The 14,778-nt window shown below is 43.1% G+C and overlaps 1 protein-coding gene and 1 long non-coding RNA gene across 2 annotated transcripts in view; one reads left to right on the top strand and one right to left on the bottom strand.

The window, feature by feature from the left end:
- The window catches only part of LOC309689207, a 57,397-nt gene that overhangs the window by 23,438 nt on the left and 19,181 nt on the right, over nucleotides 1–14,778 (top strand). The gene's annotated exons all lie outside the window — the stretch shown is intronic.
- Nucleotides 4,407–13,296, bottom strand: LOC309689197 (alpha-1-antitrypsin homolog). Its single transcript, XM_082505455.1, has 5 exons — nucleotides 13,289–13,296; nucleotides 9,195–9,807; nucleotides 8,742–9,012; nucleotides 4,818–4,965; nucleotides 4,407–4,694 (listed from the first exon to the last, which is right to left on the bottom strand). The coding sequence occupies exons 1-5, from the start codon at nucleotides 13,289–13,291 to the stop codon at nucleotides 4,503–4,505; spliced, it is 1,227 nt and encodes a 408-aa protein (XP_082361581.1). The 5' UTR covers nucleotides 13,292–13,296; the 3' UTR covers nucleotides 4,407–4,502.

Genomic DNA, 14,778 nt, shown 5'->3' with positions numbered 1-14,778 from the left:
CGTGCAGAGACGCCGCTCGGCAGCCCACAGGTCCAAACTGGATGTGCCACTGTCCTCGTGCAAAGCGGCTCGCGGGTTACACATCCACGTCTTTCGTCTGTGTTTGGGAGGACGTGAGCAAACAGAATTGTTTTAAAGAGTTCCCTTTTTTAGATCACAGCAGTGTCTTTCCTGAGTGGCATGCATGTGCTGAGCGTTGGTGTGTTATTAAGCATGATGACTAAAGCCTGAGAACACCCAGTTCTCTCATCAGTTCATGTTTCCGATGCGCCTGTCTGTCAGTGTCACTGCAAAGAGACATGCTTTCCTTCCTCCTGCGCTGCTGTGTGAGAGCGGCACACTGAAATAACTGCCATTAGGACCCACACACTCTAACCCCGATGGCGAATGCGTTATAGATGGCCACTTCACAATGTGTCAAATCATATCTTGATTTGCATGTGTATCACACATTTGATCTTCTTCAAGCAGGAATAACAACCAAAGCAGAGAGATCTGAGAGATTTTCAGCGCTAGAAGAGCGAGAGACATGGAGCTCAGCACTAATGAAGACGTCTTTCTGCTGAGGTTCAGAAATGATGTTGGGCTTGTGATGTTTTCCACAGCGAATGTGTTTGTGCTACAGAGCAGACTTCGCCTGTTCAAATGAATAGCAAAGGATGCTTTGCAGTGAGCGTGTGCTACTTCCCTGACTTTGTTTTTCAAACCTAAAATGAAATATCTGCAAAAGCCAGTGTTTAACAGCGATGACACCTACACCTCTGTAAATGCACAAAAGCCATCTGTTAAGTCCGTAGCAATGCCGGCAGTCTTGTAGCCAGAGCACATCGAAGCACAAGCTGTGGGAGTGGTAGTAAGCCTCTCAGCGTTTGCCAACACTGTTGTATTGTACTTTGTACAATTAGTGCAGATAATTTCATTCATGGTTTAGTCTTCTGTCTACAGGAGCTTTCTTGGAGCCTGCCAGGAGGATTTACTCTAATCTATGGGTCTGTCTGGGATGCTACCTGGGTGCATTGTGACAAACGATTAATGCACAGCCGAATGTAGTTCTTAGAGATATTGGTCAAAATAAAATAGAGTAAAACATACAGTGAAAGACCAGAACACAAATCACATACACACTAAGAGCAATTCGCCTGTTTAACCATTTATGTCAGAGAGCAGAGCGTGGCGTCGTCTTCAATCACAATTATCTTGAGTTTGTCTAGTCCAGCCTCCTCACGTTACCCTCCAATAATCCTTCGACATTTCTCACACCTGAGTTTTTTTCCCAACCTAAAATACCAACATCGTTTTCTCATTTATCTGGACTGTAAACAGGCTTTTATGCTTCTTCGATCTCACTGAGCACGTAACCAAAATGAAACATAAACCTTTAAACTGAGGACAACCGTCTCTACCCAACCAACCCGGTTACCCGAGCATTTGTATTCCACCGGTTTCTTTACAGTTCAACATACTAATTAATCCTGTTTGACAAGCAGACGGGATTATTGCGTTTCCAGTCACACTCTGATCAACTCATCCAAAGAGGCTACACACACTCCAACGTGTCCGGCTAAGTGTGCAGTGTTTGCCTGTCCCAGTGGGATGGAGCTTCTATGAATTTCCACTCCTGGAAATTAGTCGTAGTTTTACTATCTGTGTGCACACTCGCATAGGCCACAGAGATTTCAAGAATTTATGTGAAGTCCTGATCAAATTTAAACTGGTGGACTGCTCGTACTGGGACTTTCTGCCCAGTCAGCTTTTTGATTGGGAAACGTCCTGCCAACTTTCTTTACAGCAGCGATTGTATGTCAGCGCCAACAAGAGAGACAAAGTGTATGTGTACTCAATGTGTAAACACTCTGCTGCAACTTTTCCACTGACGGGTCAAAGAGCAAAGGGCTGTTTGAGGCCGATGGCCGTGGGGGGCACGTACTGTCCCATCTGAATCTGTTACAACCCTTTGAAACCTCTGGGATTTAGTCACCAGTTAATTCCCAAAAGTTTGAATCCATCTAATCTGCTAACCTGACATTTCTTTATTTGTTAGTTGATTTATTTAAAAAATGCTGGAATGATGCTTCCATGAGTTTAATCCATAAACAACATGTTTTATTTCATGTTCTACAGCTTTATTATGTAACTTGTTTTTTACATTTTTTATTGTTTTTAAGTGTTTTGGTGTTTTTAACTTGTATTGATATGCATCAGTTTTATTTATTTATCTCTTTATTTTCAAATAGCTGTACAGCACTTTGTTTGAAAGCGCTTCATAAATAAAGTTATTATTATTACTAACTTAAGCAAAGTGTTTTTAACAGTAATTTAGTCAAATATTAAAATGCTTCTGTGAAGACTGGTAGCCGTTACAAATATTTCTATAATGTAAATAATGTTTTCAATCGTGATCCTCAAAATGACATCATTACAGTGGCATCATCTCACAAGCAGCTGCCGTTATATAACTGTCAGGTTGGTGATATTGCCCATGAACAGTAGCTCCCAGCAGAGTTTTCAAAAATGAAAGCCAAGGAGGGCCCGTCATTTCTGACTGATGGTGGAAGGCTGAGCCAAGCTTTGGAGATGTGATGGCTGCTGAATCTCTTCCTGTCTCAGTGACACTGAGGGGGCAGTCTGGGGCTGTTTTCTAACTCCACTGTTAGTCTCTTTTAGTGTCTTAGAGCAGCGGTCCCCAACCCCCGGGCCTCGGACCGGTACCGGTCCGTGAGTCGTTTGGTACCGGGTCGCGAGAGCTGAGGCTCAGGTGTGAAATGTCTGGTTTTCAGGGTTTTTATCGGTTTTCAGCGTTATTTTGTTATCGTTTTTATCGTTAACTCTGTTTCCCTGGGTCTTTTCACGTGTGTTATGAATAAATCGTCTTTTTTTCGGTACCAGTACTAGTTTTATTTTGTTGCATTTATCTGCGACACCTTAAAGGCCAGTCCGTGAAAATATTGTCGGGCATAAACCGGTCCGTGGCGCAAAAAAGGTTGGAGACCGCTGTGGTAGAGTCCAGCAAAAGTAAAGGAGTGGGAATGTTCTAGCATTATTCCCTAATAGGAATTAAAAAAGAAAGTCAGCATGAGAAGCAGAGACTGGTGCATGCTCTTTCTATGGGGTTTCTGGGGCAGCTGTAGATCAGAAGTTAGAGCGGGTCATCATTGGATACTAATCAGAGGTTTGGTGATTGATCCCCGGCTGCTCCAGTCAGCAAATATCCGTAGGGGAAGATACTAACCCAAAGTTGCTCTCTGATGCATCCAGAATCGTCAATGTTAGATAGAAAGCTCTTAAGCATAGAAGGTTGGGCGTGTATGGATGGGTTAATAATAGATGCTGTATATACAGTGATGGTCAAGTTAAAAAAAAGTAATTAGATAACCTTTCAATAAACCTGCCAGTCCTATTTTTTGCAAAATCCTTCATATAAAATATAATCAAATGAAAAACTCTCTTTTAAAAATGCTCGTTTGTCATTGTGTCATGAGACACTCTCACAAAATCATAATGTTTGGATAATATGGGGATTCTTGTTTGTCGCCTATGTTGTCAACACTTGCACGATGTGGACATACAACAGTTAATCTCTCTATTTTTAAACTACTTTTACCATTTCTCTCACATTTCAAAATAATATCAGGGAAAGATGGAAGGTCAGAATGACACCCAAATGAGTCTTTAACTTGTTTTAACAGGTTTCATTAAAAACTGCCAAACTGTTAACTCAAAGCCTAAAAGGATTTGAGTTCATTTGATCGTAGATTTGGGGTTGATGTCCACCTGAGCAGTTTCCCTTCCTTTTTTAACCTTGAACAGCCTGAAACATGAAATAACTACAAGAATATTCACATTTTTTTAAAACTTAAATGTTTATTGAACCTTCTGACAGTTTTTTTTAGAAAGAGAGTGCAATTAAACATCAGTTTTCACATATGGATCTTGATTTTTCATATTTTTGCTACATTTGTTCCTTAAAAATGTGCAACTTATTCAGATTCATTCATAAGTGGACGAGAGATGAGAATATTCTGAATATTTATTAGAATCTGTTGAAATGCTACTCGGCATCTAATGTCAGCGAGCGGGTTAGATAATAACTTTCTCCCATTGGAGGGAGAATTAAACAGAGATTTTCCTGGAGCAGTCGGGACAGTGACCCCCAAACTGAGCAAGTGGCTTCTGTAAACCCCAGAGTGTCTTTGTAAGTCTGGGATTTAGTAACTAGTTTTCTTGCCCTATGAGCCACATCTTAGTGGAATATCTCAGAAACAAACCACAGCAAATTTCTCATTTATTTAGTATCAATATTTTTAGTTAAAACTATGGTAGTCTTAAGATTTCTTCTTTTTTACCTGAGCAAAATGTCCTCAATATTACTTTGTAGACCACATAAATTAGTGTGTGCAGACTGACAAATATGTGTTTAGTGTGAGCGCTCAGTCTTTTATATCATGAAAGGATCCTTATGATGACAACTGTGATCAAACGTGTCATCTCACAACTGTGTGCCGTTATGAAGCTGTTGGTTTGTTGATCCTGCCCATGAAGAGGATGCTTCCAGTCGAGTTTTCTACAATGAAAACTAAGAAGGGCCTGTCAATTCTGACGGGTGTTGGTGTAGTCAGTAGGATCCATTCAGAAATGGTGATGGCTGCTGCCTCTGTTCCCATCTCGGTGACACTGATCGTGGCCTTGTGGGATGCCTGTGGGAAAAAATAAGAAAGCGGGCAGATCAAAGCTAATTTCTCAGAATTCAGTTTAACCAAAAGAGTAGGCATGCTCTAGTCCTGTTCCCTAAAAACAAGTAAAAAGGAAACTTCGCCCACCTTTGATACTTTAAGTGGAAACTTGTTTGACACAGCAGAGAAATCCGCGGTGTTTTCAAAAGCACTTGTGATGCCCATTTCTTGCAATATATTCCTCAAGGAGGCATTAGTGGCAATGGAAAATTTTGGCATATAAAGTTCCACATACCTGAGAAACAGAGAAACCATAATTATACAGTTACACTGCTGGTGGTTCCATCTTTTTCTAACTGGCTCAGCTCAATCTTCACTGCAACAGTCTTGAACAACACCCGCATTCCTGCTGACGCCAATCCGCCAGTGCAGCTTACACACCACCTTCACATCACTCATGAGGAAGCTTGCACGATACTTTAGCTCTCTTGCTTGAAGCTGGAATTGTTTCTGGGTCATTGACTTAGTGTTTTGATCTTTTCTTTACTGCTTTTGTAAGAAATGGTTTTTGTTTCTAGGTTTTGTTTTCAGTACTTGGTAATTGTGTTTATTATAATCCTTATATCAGCTTTTGCTGCCTTCTCTGTGTTTCCTGTGTGCAGCTGTTAGGTCTCCCTCACTGTAGGTTGGTTTCTTCCCTTTTTATTTTGCCAGTCTCTGATCCCACCTGCTGTATGTGCACATCCTTACTACTTGGTAGTGTGTTTTCCTTGCTCCGGATTCTCTTGGCGATAGCGGGGTGTTAATCAGCCAAAGACCTGTCTCATTTTGGTTCAGCTCTCAGTTGAGAGGTGTCCCATCACCCTTACCATTAGCCACACTGAGGGTCTTCACCACTTACATCGGCCTGCAGCCAAGCCGCCTAAATTCTCTACATGATCATCGGCCTGTAACAGCCACCAGAAGGTCTTCTACACCTTCGTTGATCTCTGGCTGTGCTGCCAGAGGGTCTTTGCAGAGACCCTCAGCCTCCAAAGGACAAAGCTTTCAGTGGTCTCCTATCAGACCCTCCATCCCTATCATCCAGATTCATCTCAGCCACCAGGGTTGATTTGTTTCACAGCCAGCCCCTGACCTGGCTTCCCACTTCTGCTGGTTCCGTGGCCAGCACCCAGAGCTGCTCCACTCAACACCACTCAAAGAGTTCTTTAAGTCTCCCCTTTGCATTTCCATTCCTTCTCATGAGTCCTGCATTTGGATGCACATCCTGTCAACTACACTGGCAAATTGTGACAGACGCAGCCTCATTCTCCCAAACCAGAGGGTGCATTTCATTTGGGTGCAAACCACTCCAGTGCATGATGAAGGTGACACTCTGATGAAGCCAACAGTATCACATCGTCCACAAAAAAATACAAATACGTCTCCTCAGTCACTTCTCCAAGTCAACGAAACACACGTATACTGGAGGGTCAGCCTGCCATGATACCCCAGAAGTCCTGCAAAGGGTAACAATCTGGTTGAAGGTTCAATGATTGCCAAGAGCCTCCTTTCCAGCAGTGTAATAAAGCTATAACTTGTTTTTTTAAATGCACAGGCGATATAGGAAACGCTCGGGTCACCAGACTCAAAGTTCCTCAAAGTGCTCTTTCCATAACCCAAAAATATCCCCAGTCCAGGTCAGCATTTCTTCTGCCCAAACATGACCCGAGCCCAGCCCTGCTTTCACATTTATTCATGTAATATTGAGATATTTCAGTGTTACCTCATCATACCAAAACAAAGAACACACTTTTCCTCGGTTTGGGTTCTGTTAGTACACGTAATATACAGTGTTGAACTTACACAGTGTGCAGATTTATACTAATCAAACACAGAAAGTTGTTCTACTATTGCAAAATGATCATTTTGACTCCACAATCCTACAAGTAGCCACATCTGCAAATGTTTCTAGCTTGTTGTGCATCTGATCATATACAACATTAGATTATTCTACATACAATGGGAATTACTTTTTAACCTACATAAACGATGGCACAACACGTAGCATCAAAACCTGATACACAGCTGCCCATTGCGCCTGTTTGCTTCTTTAGCCGTCACAGTTGTTGTCTGAAAGCCAACAAAGACGGATTTTTCTTTACCAAGTGGATCATCACAGCCTTGCCGTGTTGGTCCATTTGATCGACTTTTATGGTTACTATTTTTATTATTTTATTTTCTGTTGTTACAGACGGGACAGACATGACTGGGGGGAAAAAGGGAGAAAGAAAGATGAAGGAAAAGAAAAGCAGGGGGGAAGAGGGAGAGTGAGGAAGGACACTTAAAAAGAAAAGAAACTCCCGGATCACCTGCTGAGAGAGAAAAAAGAGAAAACAAGCAAAACAAGAGAGCAACATAATAAACACAACACCATCGCATTAATCTAGCTAAGTGTAAATAACAGTAAATACTAAATATTGAATTTTGTTGTGCAGTGCGGCGCACAATGTGCTATGAGGTAGTAGCCAAGAAAGGTGTAGTTTGTGTCTGTGAACACCCGTGTGCACACCTGTGTGGATCAGCACGCTTGTATTCAAAAAGCTAAGGAGCTTCTTAGACTACGATGACCTGGAGGACTGAGAACCTTCACAGGCATATTGTATTCAAAAGGTTTCTCCACATAACAATCTGCTAGAGCAGGGGTGTCGAACTCCAGGCCTCGAGGGCCGGTGTCCTGCAGGTTTGAGATCTCTCCCTGGGTCAACACACCTGAATCACATGATTAGTTCATTACCAGGCCTCTGGAGAACTTCAAGACATGTTGAGGAGGTGATTTAGCCGTTTAAATCAGCTGTGCTGGATCAAGGACACATCTAAAACCTGCAGGACATCGGCACCTCGAGGCCTGGAGTTCGACACCTGTTTGCTAGAGGGTGTGGGGAGCTATAGCCCCGTCCCCCAGGGCAGGCATGGAGGAGATCCAGGCCCCAGACATCTACATGCCCCCAGAGTGCGAGAGCCCAAGGAGGACCGCCGGAGGGACATCCGTGCCACCCTCCTGGGAAGAGCTGAGGAGAGCCACAGATGAGGGGTCACCCAGCAGCCACAGAGCAGAAGCCAGAGGAGGGCTGCTCTGCCGGCAGCCAGCTGTGCCAGAGTGAACTGAGCCCCAGGCCCAGAGGCTGGAGGTCTGAAGACCCCCACCCCCCGGAAGGGGCCCGACTGAGCCATGGGTGGCAGGCCCTGCCATGCAGCCACCGGGAGTGAGCCGGTACATACCCAAGCACCCCAAGAAACAAGATCCACCAACGCACCTACGCCTGAGGGCATCAGCCACCGGCAGGGAGTGTGGTGAGGGGAGATAGGCCTCCATTCTTTGGAGGGGCTGAGATGTTCCCAGAGGGGTGGAGTCTGAGACCCGACCTGACGTATAGACAGACAAACAGGCACACACAGACACAAACTTGCATTCCCCCCTCATGCACACATATACAAACACTCGGCACTCAACCAATGTGGAGACAGACACAAATGGACACTGTACACACAATCACACTCCCCAAACATACTCTATACCCCAGGTCCAGGTACCCTCGCCCGCAGAGGAGGAAACTGCACCTTGACCCAGAAGATGTTACCCTTCCCCCGGGGTGGAGACAAGCAGACCCTGCAGGGAGGCCCAGCATCCCAGACCCCAACTGGACGGCCAACACCTCCGTCCAGCCCCTCCGCCCCAATGGCTATCAGAGAATGGGGGTGTGTGAAGACCCCATACCTCCCTCCTTCCGCTCAGTGTAGTGTTGCTGCGTGTTGCTCTAAAGTGCATTTAAAACATGGGTGGGCATGGTAAAATTTAGAAAATTATAGCCAAGATGACGACCGTTAAGGGAGAGAAGTGTACAACCTTCCAATGGTCACAAATAAACTCTATACCTTTAGTGCATTGCTCATCCATCTGATTCTCAGTGTAAATAAACTTTGGGTCTCGTAATAGCAAAGCTAAGAGCAGTTTTATGAGACACAGAAATGGGTAACACACTTCAGCTACTACCAAGAAAGAATAATCAGCCATAATGCAATAAGTCTTACATCATAGATGCTGAGTTTTGCCAGTTTCTTATATGGTCCTTGTTGATGTTTTCCTCTACACTCCTCATCCAGCCTTCATCAGGAAGGACAATCATCATGGAGGTTTGACTCTCGTATGGCAGCAAGATGATGCTGGTGTGGTTCGCTCTGTCCTCAAAGATGTGGTAGTATCCCGTCCTTACCATCATGTCAACCTGAACTTTGGTCCTGCTGTCAACATGGAAGTCCGCCTTATGTGTCATTTCACTATTAAATGGTTTCTTCCAGTATCCTGCCCGACACAGTGGAGAGTGGTGATGACAATATTGGGATGTGTCAGCATGAATCATACTACTTGTTGAAAGTATATTTCAATCATCAGCTGACATCTAAGCTGACCTTTTTTATTTAAATATATGTAATATTCATGTTTGTCTGTTGTAGCCTAACAATAGACTTGATCAGGCTGCTTACCTTTAAAATAGACATAGTTAATGAGCATCATCATGGTTTCAGGGTCAACATCGTTCACCATATCTTTGATCTTGTCCTGTGTTTTATTGGCAATGTGTCTGTTGATTTTATCTGCAGCCTCAGCAGGGTTAGTAAAGTTGATTTGTAAGACCTCACCAGAGTAATGCTGCTTGACATCATTCAGAAACTTCTCCAGGGGACTGAAACCTGAGTGCACTGCAATGGTATTGCCAACATCCAGCTTTTGGTTCTCCTGGCTTTGTCCAAGCACGTGGAAAAGATGTTGGTAGGCTTCATTGACCTGAGTCTGGTTTAAGGTGCTGTAGCCCAGGCTGGAGAACAGCTGGCTGTGGGTTTCACTATGGGCCCCAGTAGACAGTACGGACAGGGCAGTGGAGATGCCCAGTGGTGAGAAGAAAATGTTGTTTCCAGCAGCAGTCCTCGCATTCAGACGTTTGTACAGGGCAAAGGCAAAGTCAGCATTAGGAGCAGAGAGCTTGTGGCAGCTCATATGGTCTTCAGAACCACGGTTGTGGTGGAGATGGTGGTCTGCCGAGGCTACAGCGAGCAACAGTGCAATGAGTGCACAGCTACAGAAATGCATCTTTAGAGCCTGTGGATTGGAAATCAAAGAAGTAATACAAAATGAGTTCCAGTTAAAGTTTTTCATTACAGGCAGTTATCTATCTGTAAATCATAATTCCTCAACCTTTGGTAAAAAGAAGTAATCTAATTAAATCTTTCATCTACCACCTTTACAGGGGCAGCAGTCTGAGCAGAGAAGTACACACTTCCCTTACCCCAGCCACCTCTTCCAGCTTATCCGAGATAGACTGACTTGTTCCCAAACAAGGCAAAAATTATAATCTCTCCAGCAACTCCTGGGCCTGCCCTGTAGCCTCCTCCCAGTATGAGATTCAAACAGCTCACCTAGGTTTCCAGTAGTCATCCTAGTCAGATGCCTGTACCACCTCAGCTGGCTGTTTTCCATTTGGAGGAGCAACGGTGCTGCTTTGAATGTCAAAGCTCCCACCCTATCCTTAAGTAAGAGCTCAGACATCCTTTAAAGGAAACTCAGTGCTGTTGTTTGTATCCGCAACATCGTTCATTCGGTCGCTTCATGGGACCTTGTGACAATAGGACCATAGATTGACTGGTAAATTGACAGCTTTGCTTTTATGCTCCACGCTCCTCTCACTCATAAACAACACCTTGAGACCCAGGCCTGAGTAAGCTACCCCACCCTTTTCCTTCTGAGAACCATGGTGCTGATTCTCATTTCTGTTTCTTCACACTTGACCGCAAACTGCCCCCGATCAAGCCAACAAAACTCCATCATTGTTGTGTACATCCTCCACCACCGTGCAACATCGAAATAGTCTGTCCATAAGAATTATGACCAGAATTGTGACAAGCTGTAGCAGAGATGGAAGCAAGTCCGGTTTACTGCTGAAGATACAAACTAGGCACTCGCCATGGCCTGCAACAACAAGCCAGACACCTCATAATCTCGAAGCACCGCCCTGCTCTAAGTCCACAAAACAGATGGTTGGGCAAACTCCCATCCCTTGAATGTCCTCAAGAGAATAAAGAGCTACTCCAGTGTAGGGATGAGTACCGGTATCCGGTGCCATGATGGCACCGGTTCTGACATAAACGGTAGTAACCAGACCAAAAGCAGCGCACATTTCGGTGCTTTTTTTTCCTGAGCTGTGATACTCTTTAGATTCTAGCCAATCATTTTACCTTTGCAAGCGTAGTAGGCGGGTCCAGGTACGTACGTTCTTTTAGAGCAGAGCTACAGATTAAAAATGCCCAAGGCGAAGCGGTCAAAAGTCTGGCTGTACTTCACAGCAAAAGATGCAAACTCAGCAGCAACAAGTGCTTTAAGCTGATACTGTGATACTGTCAAAGGAGGTAACACCTCAAATCTGATGAAACACCTGGAGACGCATAGCGTTTTTCTAAAAGCCGAGAAATGCGCCGTATTTGATAGCTTGCTGCGAGACCTCACACCGAGCGCATCTACTGCAGTGTGGTGCCTGTTATCGGACCCGGAGTTAGCAACATCCCCCAGAAACCCAAAGAGGAGAGTCCTGGCCCCTAGCCCTGCCAGTGTAGCAGAAATGATGAGGATGATGATGCAGCAGCAGCCGTTCTTCTCTGCGTGAGTAGCTTAATGTTGTTCGTGTGTAATTTACGTTGAGTAGGCTAACCACGTTATTACATTAATGCATGTAAGGTGAACTAGCAAACACCATCATAGCTACATGCGGCTGTCTTCTTGTTTGATGGCAGATACTCCCTTCACCCTGGCCAAAAAGGCTAAAATGACCAAAGTGGAAAACAGCTAAACATGAGAGGTTTTTGGACAAAGTTTGTGTTTTCCATTGTTTAAGCACTGCTTCCAGCCAAGAGTGATACCATATATGCCCCATAGCTGCAGAAAAGGCTAACATTGTTATCTTTTTACAAAAAACAGCTGAGCATGAGAGGTTTTTGGACAAAGTTTGTGTTCTCCATTCTTTAAGCACCGTTTGAGCACCGGCACCGTTTCAAAAGTACCGATTTGGTACTGGTATCGGATAAAACCTAATCGATACCCATCCCTACTCCAGTGTTACATGGGCAGAATGATAACTTGTCCTGAAGGTATTCGAACCTGAAGGCACAGAACCACAGGCAGAGAACCAGGGGGATACAAGTAACCTACTCCTGCTCACTGCCTCTCAGCTGGGGCACCTCCAGAGTGGAACAATTATATTTTCTAATGAAATAATGCAGTTACAGTATCTGAAGTCTAAAGGGAGTTATTATTGTTTACCTTTATCTTTCATACTTTAGCAGACTCATTTTCCCAAATATTTCCTGGTAATGTAGTCAAAGGAGCTTTTAAAGAAAAGCGTCTGGACTTCTTTAAGTTGCTTGAAGACGTTTCACCTCTCATCCGAGAAGCTTCTTCAGTTCTAAGGACTTAGAACTGAAGAAGCTCCTTTGACTACAATGACCTGGATGACTGAGAACCTTCACAGATATTTCCTGTTAATCTACTGTCAGCTTACATTACTGTGGCTCAATGAATCACTCAAACATTATTTGCCATTACAGTAGCTTACAGTTGTACTATGATGGCCACACTCCCCTCGAAATACGCAAAATATCTGCACCTACAGTCAAAGAGGCAGAAAAATATAGCAGTACACCTTAAGAAAACTTGGTTGCGCTCTATTACAGCAGTAATGTTGCAATAGTGGGTGGAAACAAGGTAAACATATGGAAATAGCGAGTTACTATCACTTTATTAACAATGTAATATTCAAGTAATAAGCAAGTAACATCCTGCACCAGCAGTGGTGTCAGCCGCAAGTAGGTAGCAGGCGGCCACAGCACAAAACCACAAAATAATAGCAAAGTAATGTTTTGGTAAAACTTTTAAAACCTGCTGCCAGCAGAACAGAAACATCAGGGAAACTTTTCTATACTTACTTCAAAGTCGTAGCAGTTTTAGCATTTTGCAGTCCTGGTTGTTTTTGATTACACAGAAATTAATTCACTTTTTTCTAAGTAATCATCAGACTTTATGGATTTTGCTTGAATGCGTTATTAACATAGAATTAAAGCTGTATTTGTCAGGCTGGATTCTCTGCACAGAAAATACCAAACTTGCTTCCACATAACAGGAAACCAAAAATGAACAAAGACAAATGCTGGAGATAAAAGCATAAAATCAGTTCCGATATTATATTGTTGTAATCTGATCCTTAAAATGTTGGAACATCTACAATGATTAATTATTTATTTTGAGGTTTAAATCATTTCAATATTAGGAAACTCGAATGCACAGAACTTGATGTTTCCATATCTTCCCCTTCTCGTTTGTGCCGTATTGCCGCACTGTCACCTGTTACTGAAACCTTTATCAAAATGTTCAGTGTGTCAGTGTCTCTGCCACAGTAGATGTTTGACTTGTACATACGGATAAAAACAAAGAGCAGAATGAACTGAAATTTTGAGAACAACTCATAACACCGTAATAAAATACAACGAATGAAAAGAATGAAAGAAGCAGTCAATTAATGGAGGCTTATGCTTACCATTAACATCTTATTTAGTGCAGTTTCCAGAAACTCTGTTTTTTGTTTTCAGCAAGATTAAAGACAGTTCGCTGACATTTCTGTTAAAGATTAACACAGATCAGCACTCTCTTTACAGAACTTTTGGATTGATTAATTTGACTTTGTTCATGCAACAAGACTTGCTCAACAGCACAGGTAAATAACTGAGTGAAGAAATGAAAACAACTGTTCGAAAAAACAGAAGACAGCAGAAATCTGGAGCCTTTTCATGAAATACATGGTACCTTCTTTTCAACAATCATGTTTAACTGAACTTGCAAATCATACAGGCAACAGACAGCAAAACTTTATATTGATATTTATTTAACCTCCTAGGACCTGGCATCCACATATGTGGACATCACATTTTGGGTTATTTAGACCAAAATACTCAATTTTGCTCTACAAGGGCCTGATATCCACTTACGAGGACATTATACTGCTACTGTTCTATCAACATTTTAAATGAATATCCTCATATGTGGCTCTCATTTTTCTTAAAAACAAAAATAAGGTAAAAAAAAATCTGGTAATTCTTTGTTTTTACATTCATCGGGCCCCAATCAGCCCAAATATCAAAGAGAAATTAAAAATGCTGCTGTGGAAGAGTCCGGGTCTTAGGAGGTTAAAGATGAAGATGTTAAACAACATTTAGAATATATACACAACACATGCAGTATTATTAACCATGTTGTGTTTGGGGTGAAAATGATGGAGCAACTAAACGAAAACCAGACTGGATGGCATGTTGCTGCAGGATGCTGTGGTGGCCATGCAGGTTCAGGTTCTGGGAACCATTCCTGTAGAGACCATCCGTTGACCTTTTCTGCATCGCACAAAGACATTTCAATTCAATTTTATTTACACAGCGCCAAATCAAAGCAGCAGTCACCTCAAGGCGCTTTATATTGTACAGTAGATCGTACAATAACACATACAGAGAAAAAGCCAACAATCATATGACCCCCTATGAGCAGCACTTTGGCGACAGTGGGAAGGAAAAACTCCCTTTTAACAGGAAGAAACCTCCAGCAGAACCAGGCTCAGGGAGGGGCGGGGCCATCTGCTGCGACCGGTTGGGATGAGAGAAGGAAGACAGGATAAAGACATGCTGTGGAAGAGAGACAGAGATTAATAACAGATATGATTCAATGCAGAGAGGTCTGTTAACACATAGTGAGCGAGAAAGGTGACTGGAAAGGAAAAACTCAATGCATCATGGGAATCCCCGGCAGCCTACGTCTATTACAGTACCTGTAATACCTACAGCATGTTCTAATCGCTCTAATAGGATATTATGGTCGACAGTATCGAACGCTGCACTGAGGTCTAGCAGGACAAGCACAGAGATGAGTCCACTGTCAGAGGCCATAAGAAGATCATTTGTAACCAGTGTAGGGACTAACGCGTTATTAAGTAACGTGTTACAGTAACTACGTTATTATTGTGGTAACGAGCACGGTAACTAG

The sequence above is a fragment of the Aulonocara stuartgranti genome (genome assembly GCF_965226115.1).
Source record: "Aulonocara stuartgranti genome assembly, chromosome: 15".
In the NCBI taxonomy this organism is placed as follows: Eukaryota; Metazoa; Chordata; class Actinopteri; order Cichliformes; family Cichlidae; genus Aulonocara; species Aulonocara stuartgranti.
Note: the sequence above shows the minus strand (reverse complement) of the source record. Positions and strands in the feature narration are given on the sequence as shown.